At 37.3% G+C, this 16,626-nt stretch overlaps 1 protein-coding gene across 4 annotated transcripts in view; it reads right to left on the bottom strand.

Moving 5' to 3' along the window:
• LOC125454938 (echinoderm microtubule-associated protein-like 4) overlaps positions 1 to 16,626 on the bottom strand; it is a 259,688-nt gene that overhangs the window by 81,783 nt on the left and 161,279 nt on the right. For 3 of the 4 annotated variants that reach the window (XM_048536295.2, XM_048536294.2, XM_048536296.2), the window contains 3 exons: positions 14,620 to 14,748; positions 11,488 to 11,513; positions 9,150 to 9,182 (listed from right to left, as the gene is read on the bottom strand). In XM_048536295.2, coding sequence (XP_048392252.1) covers positions 9,150 to 9,182; positions 11,488 to 11,513; positions 14,620 to 14,748 — 188 coding nt within the window. The remainder of the gene's footprint in view (positions 1 to 9,149; positions 9,183 to 11,487; positions 11,514 to 14,619; positions 14,749 to 16,626) is intronic. The other variant, XM_048536297.2, reaches the window with a different exon arrangement.

Here is a 16,626-nt window from a genome sequence, read left to right as displayed (position 1 = left end):
TGGTTACCTTGTTAAATACTTTTAAGGCAAAGATAGATAGATTTTTGAACAGTAAAATATTTAAGAGTTATGGTGAGTGAGTGGTCAAGTGGAGCTGAGTCAACAAAAAGATCAGCCATGATCTTGTTGAATGGCAGAGCAGACTTGAGGGGGTTGGTGGCCTATTCCTGCTCCTATTTCTTATGCATTTCTGTCCTTATGAAAACAAGCACGTTTTAGCAAGTTCATTTAAGCAAATGAACAAATGATGTCAGAGCTAAACTGCTATTACAAAAAGTATTACAACTACAGTAAAATTTTAAAGTATTATTTGTAAATACAATGAACAATAAATGGGTTTGAATTGCAGCAGAATTAGCAGGCATGAAATTGGCTTTTTCAGGCCATATCCTATTTCTTGGAGACATTAAATCAAATCCATAAAGACGTGGCAATGAATTGGCGAAGCACATCTTAAGGGAGTTCTTCCCTTTCCTTCCTTGTTTGATCCATTTCTCAGAATCATAGAACAACTGTCAATAAAATATTTATTGTAAATTCACCTACTCCTACAGCTAACTCAATTAAACTTCCTCACACTCTACAAGTATTCAATTGAATTTGCCCAATTCCTCCACCACATCTGTTCCTACAATGAAGCCTTTAATATCAGTATTTTTGATGTATCTTCTATTTCCTAAACCAGGAAATCTACTCTCTCCTGTAATATGATTAACAGAGCCCTTGATCATATTTGACCCATTTCCTGTAACTCTGTTCTCATACCTTTCCATTTCTTCCAGAATAAAAGGGTGACTCATTCTCCCCTTATCTGCCACCAGCCTCTGCAATCAAAGGATTATCCTTTATTACTTATGTCACCATCATTAAACACATATCCCTTTGCTTTCCCTATCAGGATTTCTACAGAAGTGTTCCTTCAATAACACCCTAATACATTCTTCAAATCACCCCAAATGCCCTATTCCCTTTGTGACCTTCTCTGGCATTGCCTCAAGTCTCTTGTCACTTAATATCTCCCTTCTTCAATCCTATCACAAACTTTATTTTATTCTTTTTCTAGCCCCTCCCACTTTCTCTACATAAAGCCAAAATACATCTAGCATTTTTCCCAGTTGACGAAAAATCATAATGAAACATAGAACATAGAAAAGTACAGCACAGTACAGGCCCTTCGGCCCACGATGTTGTGTCGTGGAATAATCCTAATCCAAATATAAAATAACCTAACCTACATTCCCCTCAATTCACTGCTGTCCATGTGCACGTCCAGCAGTCGCTTAAATGTCACTAATGACTCCGCTTCCACGACTACCACTGGCAAAGTATTCCATGCGCTCACAACTCTCTGGGTGAAGAACCTCCCTCTGACGTCTCCTCTATACCTTCCTCCTAACACCTTAAAACTATGACCCCTCGTGGCAGTCAATCCTGCCCTGGGGAAAAGTCTCTGGCTATCAACTCTATCCATGCCTCTCATTACCTTGTACACCTCGTTTAGGTCACCTCTCTTCCTCCTCCTCTCCAGTGAGGAAAGTCCAAGCTCAGTCAACCTCTCCTCATAAGACAAGCCCTCCAGTCCAGGCAGCATCCTGGTAAACCTCCTTTGCACCCTCTCCAAAGCCTCCACATCTTTCCTATAATAGGGCGGCCAGAACTGGACACAATATTCCAAGTGTGGTCTCACCAGGGTTTTGTAGAGCTGCAGCAAAACCTCGTGGCTCTTAAACTTGATCTCCCTGTTAATGAAAGCCAAAACACCTTATGCTTTCTTAACAACCTTATCCACTTGGGTGGCAACTTTGAGGGAGCTAATGCACTTGAACACCAAGAGCCCCCTGTTCCTCCACACTGCCTAGAATCCTGCCTTTAATCCTATATTCAGCATTTAAGTTCGACCTTCCAAAATGCATCACTTCGCATTTATCCAGGTTGAACTCCATCTGCCATTTCTCAGCCCATTTTTTCTCTGCACAGATGCTGCTAGACCTGAGTCTTCCTTCAATTTTAAACTTTGCTGAAAAGAGACAAGTTGCTGAATTTTTCTACTTAAGTTGCCATTTGTGTCTTTGAACTGATGTGTACATGGTGAAGAACTCCTGTAATGTCTCCTTTTTCATCAATATTTAAGTGCTGTATGACCAAACTGCAGCATTTCCTGCATCCACAGTATTTTGCCTTTGTTTACATCTTAAAGGGTATTTAGAACCTCGGAGTACTAATATGGTAATAAAGAGTACTAGAAACAGAACGGTGGGGAACTTCATTCTCCAAAAAAGATTTCCATTTTACTAATAAGCATAAATCTTGCTCAAAATTGAGGAAGTTGATTATACTGTTAGTTACTTATTTTGTGTACTTAGGATACTTCTATATCTTATAAACACTTGGGCCACAAGCATCCTCTTGATTCTCAACTACATGCGATTATGATGCTTAATAGAATTAATGGGATAATACTGTAAACCTCAATCCTGGTTGTGCTGCCTTTTTAAGATACCATCAGCCTGCAATTCAGCAGACAGGCCAACTGAGCATTAAATGCACATCACTGTGTCCAAAAACGCTTGTAATACTAAAGCTTGTACAGATGCTGAGTGGTATGAAGTCATGCTTTATATTGTAAACAACTTCATTCATTGAGATTAAACCATTAGTTGGTATTTAGAAGACTTAACAACAACTTTTCAGTGTCTTAATACAGCAACTAAGATAGCCAAATATGCACATGATTGCGCCCTACCAATTCCAAAGCCATTACAGAAGAGAGCTGGGATGACTGGAAGAATCCATAGGCAATCACCTGAAGTGAATGAGAATCTGTTCACAAAACATCCAGACATTTGGTGCATTCAACAAAGTATTGAACAAGCCATTAGGTACGATTACTTTGGGCGACAGATTTTGGCTGAGAAGTGAATCCTTCCTGCAATAATCTTGTATTTCCAAACCACAGAGCCGAAAACAAAGTGCTTTGTCACCTTGACCATTTATGGGTAACCGGTCTGTTGATGAACCAGCTAACCCGTTTGTATTTTGCAAGACTATTTTTCTTTAGGTCACCAGACAAAATGAACTAAAAAGGTCTAAATCAGCAGCAGATTCAGAAATGACAAGTTTTGATACCACTGGCATGCAGCTCTGAAACTGGGTGCCTCCTTTACAACATGCAAGATTCTGAGGAAACTTGACATAGTTGGTGCTGAAAAAATGTTATTCCATAAAGGAAAAGGAGCCAAACACAAAAACTGCTCAAAAATTTCAGCAGATCTGGCAATATCCGTGCAGAGAAATCAGAGTGAATGGTTTGAGTCCAATGACGCTTCTTCAGAGTTGATGGTAGCTAAGAAAATGTTGATTTTCATGCAAAAAATGTGGTGGGGGGAGGGGTAAGTGATAGGTAGAGATGGAGCCCAAAGAAACAGAAGAGCAGATGGACAGACAAAGAAGCACATAACAGTCAGCCTTTAAGAATGAACAGCTGCTAATGGGGGCTATTAGTGGCTAACAATGGGTAGTGTGTGATAGCAAATCATGGGATAACAAGGCCTGGTGTATGGGGTTTGATGTAAGTACATGGGAAAAAGCACCTCAAGCCCTAAAATTGTTCTGAGGAAGGGTCACTGGACCTGAAACATTAACTCTTTTTTTCTTCCACAGATGCTGCCAGATCTGCTGAGCTTTCCCAGCAACTTTGTTTTTGTTCCCAAAATTGTTGAACTTGATACAGTCTATAAAGGGTGTAGAGTTCCCAAGCAGAAAATGAGGTGCTTTTGTTCCTGCTTGCGCTAAACCTGCCAGAGATGTTGGCCAGAGGTCTGGGTGGTGCGCAACCAGAAGCTCAGAGTCTTTTTCACAGACAGAACACAGGTGTTCAGCAAAGTTGTCAGTCAATCTATGTTTCATTTCACCAATGCAGAGGCCACATCAATGACAGCAAATGCAGCAGACTGGATTGAGTAAAGTACAGGTAAAACCTGAAAGGTATGTTTGGGCTCTTGGATGCAGATGTGGGACCAAGTAAATAGGCAGTTGCTACACCTTTCGCAATTGCAGGGAAAGCCACAGGGCAGGGCCCGGCAGTGGAGCTGGTGGTGTTGGCAGTGAAGGAGGAGTGGGCCAGGGTGTCATGCAGGGAACAGTGTATGCACAAGGCTGACAAGGGAGGGGAAAGAATGTGTGTCTGGTGGTGGCATCCCACTGGAGGTGGCAGAAATGGTGGGTATAGATCCTCTGGACGTGGATGTGGTACGGTAGGTTTATAAACCTTGAAGACACGGCACGATGTTTGCATACACTTCCAAGTGCTCCAGTTTCCTCCTACAATCCAAAGATGTGAAGTTTTGGTGGATTGGCCATCCTACATTGCTTGCAGTACCCAGAGATGTACAGGTTAGATGGGTTAACTATGGTAAGTATGGAGTTATAGGAGTAGGGTGGGATGTTCTTTAAAGGATCGATGCAGCCTCAATGGGTCAAAATGATGTCTATCTGTACTGTAGGGTTTCTATGATTCTATTATGTGATTGTGCGTACAAGAGATGCACACCCCAAATCAATAATCTCATTCATTTCCTCTCTCCATTCGTTATGCAAACATAAGCTGTGCCTGTTTTTGGCCATCCATATGCTACAGACATGGTCTGTAAGATTTAACCCAGCAGCTTACTCCAGGAAGCCAACACACGGCAACACTGAAGTTGTAAGCTCGCTCGTTGAGCTGGTATTTGGTTGTAGACATTACTTCAGCCTCCTAGCAAACATCAAGAGTGCACCTCCGGTAAAGTGTTGGTGTTCTGTTCCGCTTGTTATTTATATGCTGCAGTTTGTGGGGTGGTTGGCGTTACTTCCGGTTCTGATTTTCAGCGGTTTGTATATATACAACTGATTCTGTTTTTCAGTGGTTTGTGTATCAGTTGTATATATACAAACCGCTGAAAATCAGAACCGGAAGTAACGCCAACCACCCCACAAACTGCAGCATATAAATAACAAGCAGAACAGAACACCAACACTTCACCGGAGGTGCACTGACAATGTTCCCTAGGAGGGTGACAAAATGTCTGCAACCAAAAACACCAGCTCGGCAAGCAAGTTTACAACTTCATCCACAAGCTGAGCTACAAATCTTCTCAAAAGCTTTATATAGCTATATCTTTAAACTCACCTTAACACAAAGACCCTCAAATCTAGTCAGAAATTACTCAAGGTATCAATTTACTGAACAAATGCATCACTGATTTGGTTGGACTTTTAAACTTCATAATCTATTCTCCCATTTTGCAACTTACTTTTGTTGTGAACACCTGAATGCATGAGTGAGAAAGGCAGAACACTTACATTATTTCTATTTAGATTGAGCGTTTAGTACCACTCTTTTTTTATAAGAAAAATCTGGTTGCGTTCATGTGTCACAGTCACAGCAATGAAACGATTAAACATCACTGCACTGGCAGACATTCCCTTCACAGAAAAACCTGGTCATGGGTCAAACAAAATAGCAGGAAGCCAATCTAACCCTCTCACTTGACTGTAACACGGATGTCCTTCAAATCTTTAAAACTATTATCAAAATGAAGCCACGAACCATTAATATTTAATAACATAACACTTGTTTTTGCTTCTACTGAGACTTGTTTGCAATTACCAGCAGTAACTGCTATTTTTCTGTTCATACATTTTAGTTATTGAACTGTGCTGTTTTGTCAGAAAGACTTTTCAGTTAAATTTAGTCTGATCCCCCACACACCACCCCTCCCCCCATGCCCCCAATGCATATTGAAAATATTAAAAGAAAGATAGGACAAAAATAATGTATGTTTGACAGGAACCATGATTTTCTACTGCAATCAAAGTTGCTTTTCCCACTGGGGACACAAGAGATATGAGGTACCCACTGACTACTGCTGTCCTTAATTATCTGCTTTCTTAAGTGTGCACGTATCTCTGTTTGAATAAGCGCTCATTTCCTAAAAACAATTCAGCTCTAATCCTTGATAGACTTACGTCAATAAGAGTACAATATGGCTCAAAGACCAGTACTCTTTCTGAAATCAACAAAACAAAACCGATTTAAGATTAAAAAGGAAACAGGAGTTACTTTAACTGAAAAATAACATCCTGCTGGACAGATCTAGCAACGCCCTGTTATGGGAAATTCTGTCTCTAAATTTGGATAGATTAAGAAGTTATAAAAGTCTAAACAAAATCAGTGGTATACTTGTTCAGTAGATTGATGCCTTGAATAATTTCAAACTGGACTTGGGGGTCTTTCTGTATTAAGACGAGCTTAAAGACGATGTTGATATATGCTGGAAGCAGTAAAGTATGTTCCCAAATGAAGGGCAAATATTCACCTATGGCTTAAGTAAAGATTCTAAACAACTTAATTAAACATAAATCATAAAAAAGCTGTAATCTTCACAAAAAAATTAAAATTTAATGCAGACTGAGCATTATGAAGGTAAAGAATATTGTGTTCTCTGGCAGCACCCAACGGGTGTTACTGAAGTTTAAATTAACCAATACATGGATAGTAATTCTCCCCTGGTGTTGCTCATAAGAAGTTCCTGACCTTCGTGAAACAGCCATTCTATTGTTTTAACATTTTTGTTTATATTAGCTGTTTGTATTAGTTGGATACAAAGCTCCCAAATACTTGTGTTTTTTTGGCAAACGTCATTTTTAATTACTCACTGATTTTGCTGTGATTTGTCACTGTGTCTGATATTTGTGCATTTGGTCTTTTATTTCATTCTCTCCTTTATTTAATTGTGCGTCTTCAGCTATCCCTGATATTCTGTTTGTCCAGTATCTTCATGTAACTCTATTACATTGCTGCAGTTTTTGTTTCTGTTCCTTGGGACCTGTCAGTTTCTGTGTAAAAATGATGCCCTACAGTAACAACTGATAAAAGGTAGTGTTATCCTGGGAATTAGTAGGGTACCACACATTCCTCCATACTAATAGTAAACTCCTGCAGCAAGGAAGGCTGAAGAAAATACAATGGAAATTATCTTTTGAAACTGGCAAATCAGAATGGCTAACATGCATTGGAGGAGGGTGAAGAGCTTCACAGAGACAGGAGAGTTATGTGACAAAAAGAATTACAGAGAAGGCAGAGCTGTGTGAGAAAGCAATGAAAGGATGTAATGACTAAAATGGTCAAAGAAGGCACAATAAGAACAAGGATGGTGCGGGAAGGCTGCAGAATATCCAAAGGAAACAGAGTAGCAAGACATTTGACAAGAACATGGTACAGTTTAAAAAGTCGTAGCAAAAATTGGACAGGAGGTTTGGAGAATAATAGGTGGTGTATAAGTGGTGGAGGAGAGTTGACCAGGCATAGGCAGTTTAAAAAAGAAGTATTTCTGCTGGTTGGGAAGGCTGGGGCAAGACGACATAGCCATGATTGGCAGAGTTCGAAAGAATAAAGGGTTATCTTATTGAAACAAACTTGAATCACATAAAATAGGATCTTGTGGAGAGTGGATGAGAATGGATACCGAGAGGATGTCCCTTCTTGTAGGGGAAACTAAAACCAGGGCCTTCCCACATAAGACACAGATGAGGTTGCGTTTGAAGATTATAAGAATGTGGAATTCTCTTCCCCAGAAGGTAGTGGAGACTAGATATTTAAATATATTCAAGGTCCAGCTAGGAAGATTTTTGATGGACAAGGGAGTCAAGGGTTATGAAAATTCCAACAGGATGGTGGGTCTGAAACTATAATCAGATCTGCCATCATCTTACTGAATGATGCAGAAGGCTCAATGGGCTAAATGGCTTTACCCACTCCCAAGTCTTATGGTTGCGGTGTATATAGTATTTGCAACTCATCTCTATTTGAACGAGTCTGTGCCTACATGCAGCTAGACCTAGACAACATGCAGGCTGGGATTAGTATCTAGCAGGGTAACATTCACACTATACAAATGGCTATCTTCAACCAAAAGAAAAAGGTCCTCCATCACTGGGTCAAAATCCTGAAACTCCCTTGTGTACAGCAACCTGGGTATTCCTACACCACAACGCGCGCAGTGGTTCAAGATAGCAATTCAGCATCACTTTCTCCAGAGCAATTAGGGATGGACAATAAATGGATGCCTCGTTGGGGATGTCCAAATCCCAAAAGCAAATAAGAAAAATTCTAGAACAAGATAGTTATTGGAGCTTAGGAAATCAAAAGTATTTGACAGACTGTAGTCACAGATCTAGTACATACTTATACTCTGACATTACATCTAATAGAATGAAACATTCCAGATTTATCGATAGTGGTTTAAAAATGGTTCAAATCATGGTTTATTGAGATTGGCTGGATGGCTATTTTGTGATGCAGATAGTGTGGGTTTCATTCCCACAATGGCTCAGGTTACCACAAAGGATTCTCCTTCTCAGTCTCCCCCCTCACCAGAGATGTTGGGACCCTCCGGTTAAGCCACCACAAATCATCTCTCTTGCTAATGAGTAAGCAGCCGTATGGTCCTGTACACCAATGATAATTAAATTATTATTTATAGCTCTTCAGACATATCTTTGCCTCTAAAATAAAGCAAATTTATTTCAGTTTTGAAGGAAATATTTATAGTTACTATTGTGTGTTGCTCAGAGCTAACTGCTACTTTGTTAGTTGAAGTTATTTGACAAGAGAAAACACTCAATAAAACACAGAACAAAAGCACAGATCTCAGCTAAATTTAGACAGCATGGAACTAGACACCGAAAAGCTGAAGCTCAATCTAGAAATATTACCTTCAATATAAATCCTGAAGACAACAAAGTATGGTTAAATGCCTCTTCACAGTATTGTAAGACTAGTCAGCGCATACAGGACAGAGTTCTGGGGTATAACAGATCAAATTTTATGATCTGTTCCTCAACAGGAGCATCACTGGTTTATCCTTACGAGAATTGATTCTTGGATTTTTATTGAAAACCATTTGAATGCTATAACATGATAATTCACCCAACTCTAACATTAACAGAAGTATATACATGCACATGCAACGTTGACGAGTTAATAGCTTAACTCCTATTCAGTAGATGCTTTAGAATGGCTTACTGCGTTCCAGCAAACCAGTACAGAAAAACAGACTGCAGAAGCTAATGCCATAAAGCAGCTCAAAGGATGTTTGGCTGGTACTTACCTTGGCTGTATGCTCCACGTCGTGAACTTTGGGCTGACCATATAAGACAGAGATAAAACAACTTAAAACAAATTAATGTATGCAAAATCACTATCAACTATTAACTGAAAATTTAAACTAAATTAAAAGTAAATAAAACGATGAGTGGAAGGACAGAAAACTAAGTAACAAATTAATTGAACATAGGAAAAGAGAGATCATAAAAAGCCTATTTATCCCATGACATTCATCATTGAAATCTCTCTTATGACAACGTCCAACAGTACTTTGAACTACTTAAGCTGTCTGATCTTACCGCACACAATTGACAGTTAGCCCCCAAAATGTTTGAGCAAATATATCCTTCCTGTTATCTTCTGACTTAACGTTACAACCATATCAATTTTTATTGTTGGAGGCTAAGTTTGTTTGAAATACCACCCTCAGGTTTATTTACTTAATCTATATAATTTAATACTTTATGCATTTGATGAGGTCCCACCTTAGTCTTCTAGATTGTGAAGTATAATGCGCTGATATTTTCTGATAGCTTAGTTTTAAATTTGAAGTTATTCTGGTTGCCATTTTCTACATCTTTTCCAATTAATGCTTGGGCAAGCAGTGATCTAGTAGTGATGTAATAGTAGTAATCCAGAACACCTGGTTAATGCTCTGGGTACATGGATTTGAATCGCACGATGGTGAAATATGAATAAAATCTGGAAGAGGAAGGTGTCCTAGTTGTGACTATGTAACCATTGTTAATTGTTCTAATATCCATCTGATTCATTAATGCTCTTAAGGGAGGGAAATCTCCCATTTTACCTAGTCTGGCCTACATGTGACTATAGACCCACACAGAGCTAGCTGGCTTTTAACTTCCCTCTGAGCAGTTAGGAATGTGCAATAAATGCTGGCCTGGTCAATTACATCATGATGCTGGGAACAGATTGTCATAATGTGACGATCAAAACCCAAATTTACTTTTTGTGCAATTCCATCATCAATCATTAGATTGTGAAACTTCAGCAAGATTTTTGTTTAGTTTATGGTTCTTGTTACATTTATTGGATTTTAAAGCTATTTCAGCACAAAGTCTTAATAGAAAGTGTTAATTATTGCTGCCTATATTAGTTTCTAAACCTCTTATATTAATTCAATCTGATTAATTGCATATAATAAGTTTACAGCCTCCCTGCAGTACTTTGCTCCTATCCATGAAAATATCCAACTTACCATTAACCTAGCTGCATCACCTACTAGATTCTTCAGTAATGTTGTTGCTATTTTCTGAGAAAAGTGTTAGATTTCCATGTAGATTAGAAACGAAAGGATTCTAGCCAATTACCTGTATAGTTCTAACATTATGCAGCTCATGAAAATAATACTTCTATTTTATAATCAATCCTATTTATTTTTTTCCGAAGAAAGGTCCTGATCCGAAACGTCAACTTTCCTGCTCCTCTGATGCTGCCTGATCTGCTGTGTTTCTCCAGCTCCTACTATGTTGTCTCTGACTCCAGCATCTGCAGTTCTTGCTATCTCTGAATTGCATTTACTGCTTCTGGTTCCAATAACTTAAATTTAACCATCAGTCTTTCATGTGAAACCTTCAGAATGATTACTGTAAAAGTGGGATTTATACCTCGGATGGTCTTACCACCTACTTCAAATATATCTTACAGTTTCTGTGCTAGGACCGTTCCCTTCTACATATTAAGGGCTGCTTTTAGTAAAAATGCTAAACAGTTACGACCGTTTTTGTTACCAACATCTATCAAATGGCCCTGTTGTAATTGATTTTTTTTGTATCCAGTCTTGAGCAACATCATAAGTGTTCACTGATTCTTCTCTAACAGCAATCGCAGTGCCATAAATTTGATTCAGTGTTTCAAGATATTTATCATCTGGCTCAAGGCAGTTATTAACAATAAATTCTTCTTAATTGATCAAATAGTTTTGCTGCAAAAACTCTCTCAATCTGGCTTTTTCATAATTTCAGCCTGCAGAATATTGTTCATCTTTAAACACATTGCTCATTCTCGGATATTCCAAAATACATACATATCAATGTGTCATTTTAATCATTTGTACAGGTTAAAAGCTATTTTGCGAATATAATCAAAGATTTTTGAAACATTGAAAGTTGCAATGGATTCAAATTATAGAAATACATTAAATGTTAAATGATTCTCTCTGCTTTATGGTCTCTTTGAAACTATTAACTGAACTAACAGATTCGCTTTCAACTTCTTTTAATACAGATAATCAAATTAAGTGTGTTACAAATGATTCAAGAGGAGCCAATTAAAGTCAAAGTTTTGCAAGCATTAGATAATTTGAAAATTTTTGTTTTTACCTTGACTGATAGGTGGTTCCTTAGATCTGGCAAACAAAAAGAATACAGTATTTAAGTGAAATTCGAACAACTAGGTCTTAGACAAATTGGAATAAGCATAATATACCATATTTACTGGTAAATCTAACCTAAAATGCGATACCCATTGCACAGCCAAACATCCAAATTCTTGCTATTTACTACTCACATTCCACTGAAATTAAAGCTGCCTATGCATTTAACCATAGAATTATAGAATAGTATGACATCAAAGGTGATTGCTTAGTTTACGCCTGCACATTTAAGCACACAGTGTCAAAGCTATAACCTCCCTGGTAAGCATTAAATTCGTGCCAACACTATCCTCTAAAATGGCAAAAGATATTGAGAAGGGTATAGCTCAGCTCAAACCTACAAATAATTACAATTGCACAGCAGACATACAATTATACAGCTAGAGAATTTAAGGTGGCAGGCATTAGAAATTGAACTAAGATCTCCAATAAGCTTAGCCTAATGCTCTACAATAAATTAGGAAACAGAGGAGAGTCAGGTGCTAAATAGTAAAATTAGACCACATGGAATTCAGGGTGAGCTTGCCAATTGGGTTCATAATTGGCTTAACAGCAGGAGACAGAGTGGTGATAGAGGACTACTTTTGGTGTTGGAGGCCTGTTGTCAGCGGTGTTCCACAGGGATCGGTTTCGGGCCCTATTCTGCTCGTCATTTACACAATCAATTTGGATAAGAATATAGAAGACATGTAAGTTTGCAACTACAACAAAATTGGTAGTATGAAGGAAGTTTTCAAAGATTACATAAGGATCTTAATCAAATGGGCTGAAAATGGCAGTGTGTTCAATCTGGATAAATATGAGGTTGAACAAAGGGACCTAAGGGTTCAGGTGCAAAATTCTTTGAAGTCTGCATCACATATAGACAAATTTGTTAGAAAGACATGTGGCATGCCTGTCTTCATCGCTCATTCCTTTGAGTACAGGAGTTGGGAAGTCATGTCGAGGTCGTACAGGACATTGGTGAAGCCTCTTCTGGAATACTGTGTCCAGTTCTGATTACTCAGTTATAGGTAGGATATTATTAAATTGGAGAGGGTCAGAAGCAGTTTACCAGGGTGTTGCCTGGTATGGAATGTTTGAGTAATAAAGAAAGAATGGATAGTAATCTAACTTGCTTTATTCAACCTGAGGATGTATTTCTGAATAAGTCCTTCATGGATAACATGAGAAAGAAGTGGAATAATGGGACGATTGAATAAGAGATAGTGTTCACTACAGGTGGCTACGTAAGGGCTCTCAAAGTTAGTAAACCTACGTGAATGGGTTGTAGAGGCCTGGGATGAAAGGAAATTGGAGACTGTTGTTAAATCTTTCAGGAAATATGGGATATTAAATGCACTGGTTGCACAGATGTCGATGATCCATATGGTGACATGATTCAAAAAGCATGTAAGGACATCATATTTTGTTTTGAAGATCAGGAGGTGGGTGGTTTAATGTTTTTTTTTCAAAACATGTTCAGATTATGATTTGCTGCTATGTTGTATTCTTTTCAAGTAATGCAAAAACCTGATTAAAATCATAAGTCTATGTATACAGGTTATTGGTGAATTGACAACTTTCATGCACACATCAAGGCCCATCTCCATGGAGGCTATTATTTAAAAATAAAAATTAAATATGATGATATTTTGGTACTACTTTTGGGAATGAGGGAGACGCAGGTATAGTTTCTAAGCTGGCAACCCTGTGATATTCAGATCAGAATGGTCAGGTTGTAAGCCTTAGAAATTATTACTCAAGTAAAAATCAACTTTCTAGCCAAAAATCTAGTCTTAAAAACTTAACTCTGACTTGAGCAGAAGACAATGTGTAAAATTACATACACATAAAATAACACACTGAATACCAAATGTCAAACAATTCAGTTATTAGAAAAAATGCAGTCAGGAACTAGATGGGTAGGAACTTACAAAGATGCAAAACAGAAAAAGGTTAACCAAGGTCATCATTTTAAGTTAATGCATAATTGCAGGGTTAACTGAGGTAAAGCACTGTCTAGACTGGGGTTAAGAATGTGTTATTTCCTTGCAATGAAGTGCCATAAAATGGAAAAGATTTCTGGATATGTCAGAAGAAGAAAATGTTCTACAATCATTTAAGAGGTAGTCAGGTGGTGCAATGGGTTATTGTAGATTCTTTTCATAGAAGGGAAAGAGAGAGAGGGGTCAAATGGCCTTCTCTTTTATCCTTGTACTTTTAATGCTGTCCATTTTACAAGCTTTGAAGTCACAAGAAGTATTTGGAACTTGAAATGCAATCATTTTATAGAAACTGCACATGAAACACATTAGATTAGCCTTTAACAATAGAGTCAGGAATTGCAGTCTATTTATATGGGATAATATCCTTTGCATATGGCATCAAGCATAAATTTATATGTGGATAGAACGACCTGAAGGATCTTATCAAGCTGAAGTCAACACCAGATGCTAAATGTTAAAATCAAGCAAGTTTGGAGCAAATAGTGCACAATCTGAAGATGAGTTCCATATGTTGTTTTAAAGCATTATTGGTTTTGATTGAAGCCACCACATATGGAATGATGTAAAACATTGGTAAAAATGCAAGAAAATCTGTTACACACAATATAACAAAATGATATATCTTGTATATTGTGTAAATATATCCAACTGATCATAAAAGCAACCATAGGGAAAATGAATGTGCAGAAGCCTACATTCAGGATCCCTTCCTGGCCAACTGTTGATGCCGTGCAGTAGAAGTCAAATACTAATGCAGAGACTGATGACCTCTTGGAATTACCAGCAACAACAGAAGTAAAAAAACCCTCCATCTGCCAGCATTACAACAAAATCAATAGAAGTATTATAGATCTAACATCTGGTTCAAATGGACGGGTAAAGTAGTAAAAATATGATTTAAAAAGTAATCAGATTCCTCTCTAAGTGATTCTGGGTGACTGACTGAGTGGCTTTTTTAATCCAACATTCATACATTTGGCAGTTCTATAAACATGCTGCGTTTCACTCCAGTATATGCCTGAAATACAGTTTACATTTCTAAATTCATTATTAATAAATAAAATTCAACAATTCATGTTACTAATGCTTACTTATCTGAACTTTTGTGTTTCGATAATAACTTAGATGTTGAATGAGCTTTCAACATTTTGTTACGATGCTCATCAGAACCTTCCCAGCTGCTGCTGTGTGACCTTTCAATTGTTGAACTGCGTTTTACACTAAAAAAAATTGAGATTATCAGAATGTGTGAAGGAAGATTACACAATGCTTCAAGTAAGTAAGTGAAATACTGAGAACCAGGTGGGAAGCAGTGGATGCAAATCTTCAAAGCTAGACAAAGGGAAAAGATAGATTAATCTTGCATGTCATTGTAAGTTAAGCGCCAAAAAAGCATCATAAGTCACAACAGTAACGCTGCAAGATGTATTAACCACAGCAAGGCAGAAACTACAATTTTTATTTAATATATTAATACTTGTAGGTGACAATTTTACACAACATTTTTAAGTGGCAGCAATAATATGTGTAAGATGTAGCATCTTCAATTTAAGTGTGCAACACTGTTTGCTTACCATGTGGTACTTTCTTAAACTCTTATGAAGGCAACACTTGTGAACACCTCAGTACAAAGCAAATGCGGCCCAAATCTTATCTCTTTAATACTTAACATTAGTTAACAGTATTCCTCATATAATTAGGTATGAGAAAATCTCAAAAGCTAGAATAATTTCAGTATTTCAAATAGACGGAACACAAGAAAATAAATCCAACTGGATTCTTAACCAAGTTTTTAAAAGCTGTTTAAATTAAGCTGTAAATCTGATGAACTGCTATTAACTCAAAGAACGATCAACTGAGTCATCACCTCAAAGGCTTATTTTTAAGTAAACTTGTTTATGCTGGCAGTTCATTCTAAAGAGAATGTCTAAACATTTGATTGTTACATTAAACTTCTAACTGATATTGTTGTGAGATGCTATACTTTTTGAAGGTTTATACTTGATTATGGCTGGTGAATTTCTGGATGTGCAAATTTTCGTTATAATTTATAGGTTCTTAAAAACTTAGATCAACAATGCTTCTCGTTACTTATCCCATTAGTTGCACCAAATAAACTAATGAATATAATAACAAATCTTGAAGATACTTAAAAGCACATTTGTTTAAAATTAAAGCTGTCTATTTTAATTTAGCTTTTTTTGTGTAGATGACTTTATTCAGAGGAAAATACGTATCACAATAGATGATGAAGTGTATGTACTAAAAAACAATCATTTTAAAGCGAGAGAGCCATCTCAATTAAGAACTTTCCATTGACAAATTTCATTTCTCTTGGACAACAACGTCAATTGGTTTTATTACCATGTTTGATCTTTATTCTAATTTCTCACTTCTTTCCCCATAAAATATATTAATAGCCTTATCATTTGAAAAAAAGAGAGTATGAGCAGGCCTCGTTTGTTGATTGAGGTTTTATAGATCCACTGCATTCCTGTTGTGACTTTACTTTGCACTTAACCATTTTAATAGCATTATTAAGATAACTGAATACCGAAATAGAGAGAAAGAAGTTTCATCCCTCCCCATGTAGTTTCTGTTAAGGTAACAATAATACTGTAAAAAGGTAGAGTCATGCAGAGTTGAAGAGGTTAAATAATATAAAAGATGCATGGTATGCATAACCTGGACTATGCTCCACAATTTATAAGCATATATTTCAAAGGCAAACAAAAAGAGCAGCAAGCTGCCAATTTTAAAAATACTGCAACATGCATAGTCTGTTTTAGAATAGAAGCCCAGCAAAAGCAAATTCAGGATTTCATGCACACTGTATACAAACAAGGCCCTGGTAGTATGTTAACGTCCAATAAGAACTTTAAAGCAGCCATCGGTTCAGATCAACTCTTAACAATTTCACAATTGTGATCTATTTCATATTATTAAAATTTAAATCTTAATTCGTACTAAAGTAATAGTCATCAACAATCACTTGCTAACTAGTACAATTATCCACCTCGGAAAATCCCTGTCACTGGTCACTAAATTAACATTAACTTCATTACAAGACTGCAATACCTTGGACATTGACAATGAAA

The sequence above is a fragment of the Stegostoma tigrinum genome, chromosome 9, assembly GCF_030684315.1.
Source record: "Stegostoma tigrinum isolate sSteTig4 chromosome 9, sSteTig4.hap1, whole genome shotgun sequence".
In the NCBI taxonomy this organism is placed as follows: Eukaryota; Metazoa; Chordata; class Chondrichthyes; order Orectolobiformes; family Stegostomatidae; genus Stegostoma; species Stegostoma tigrinum.
Note: the sequence above shows the minus strand (reverse complement) of the source record. Positions and strands in the feature narration are given on the sequence as shown.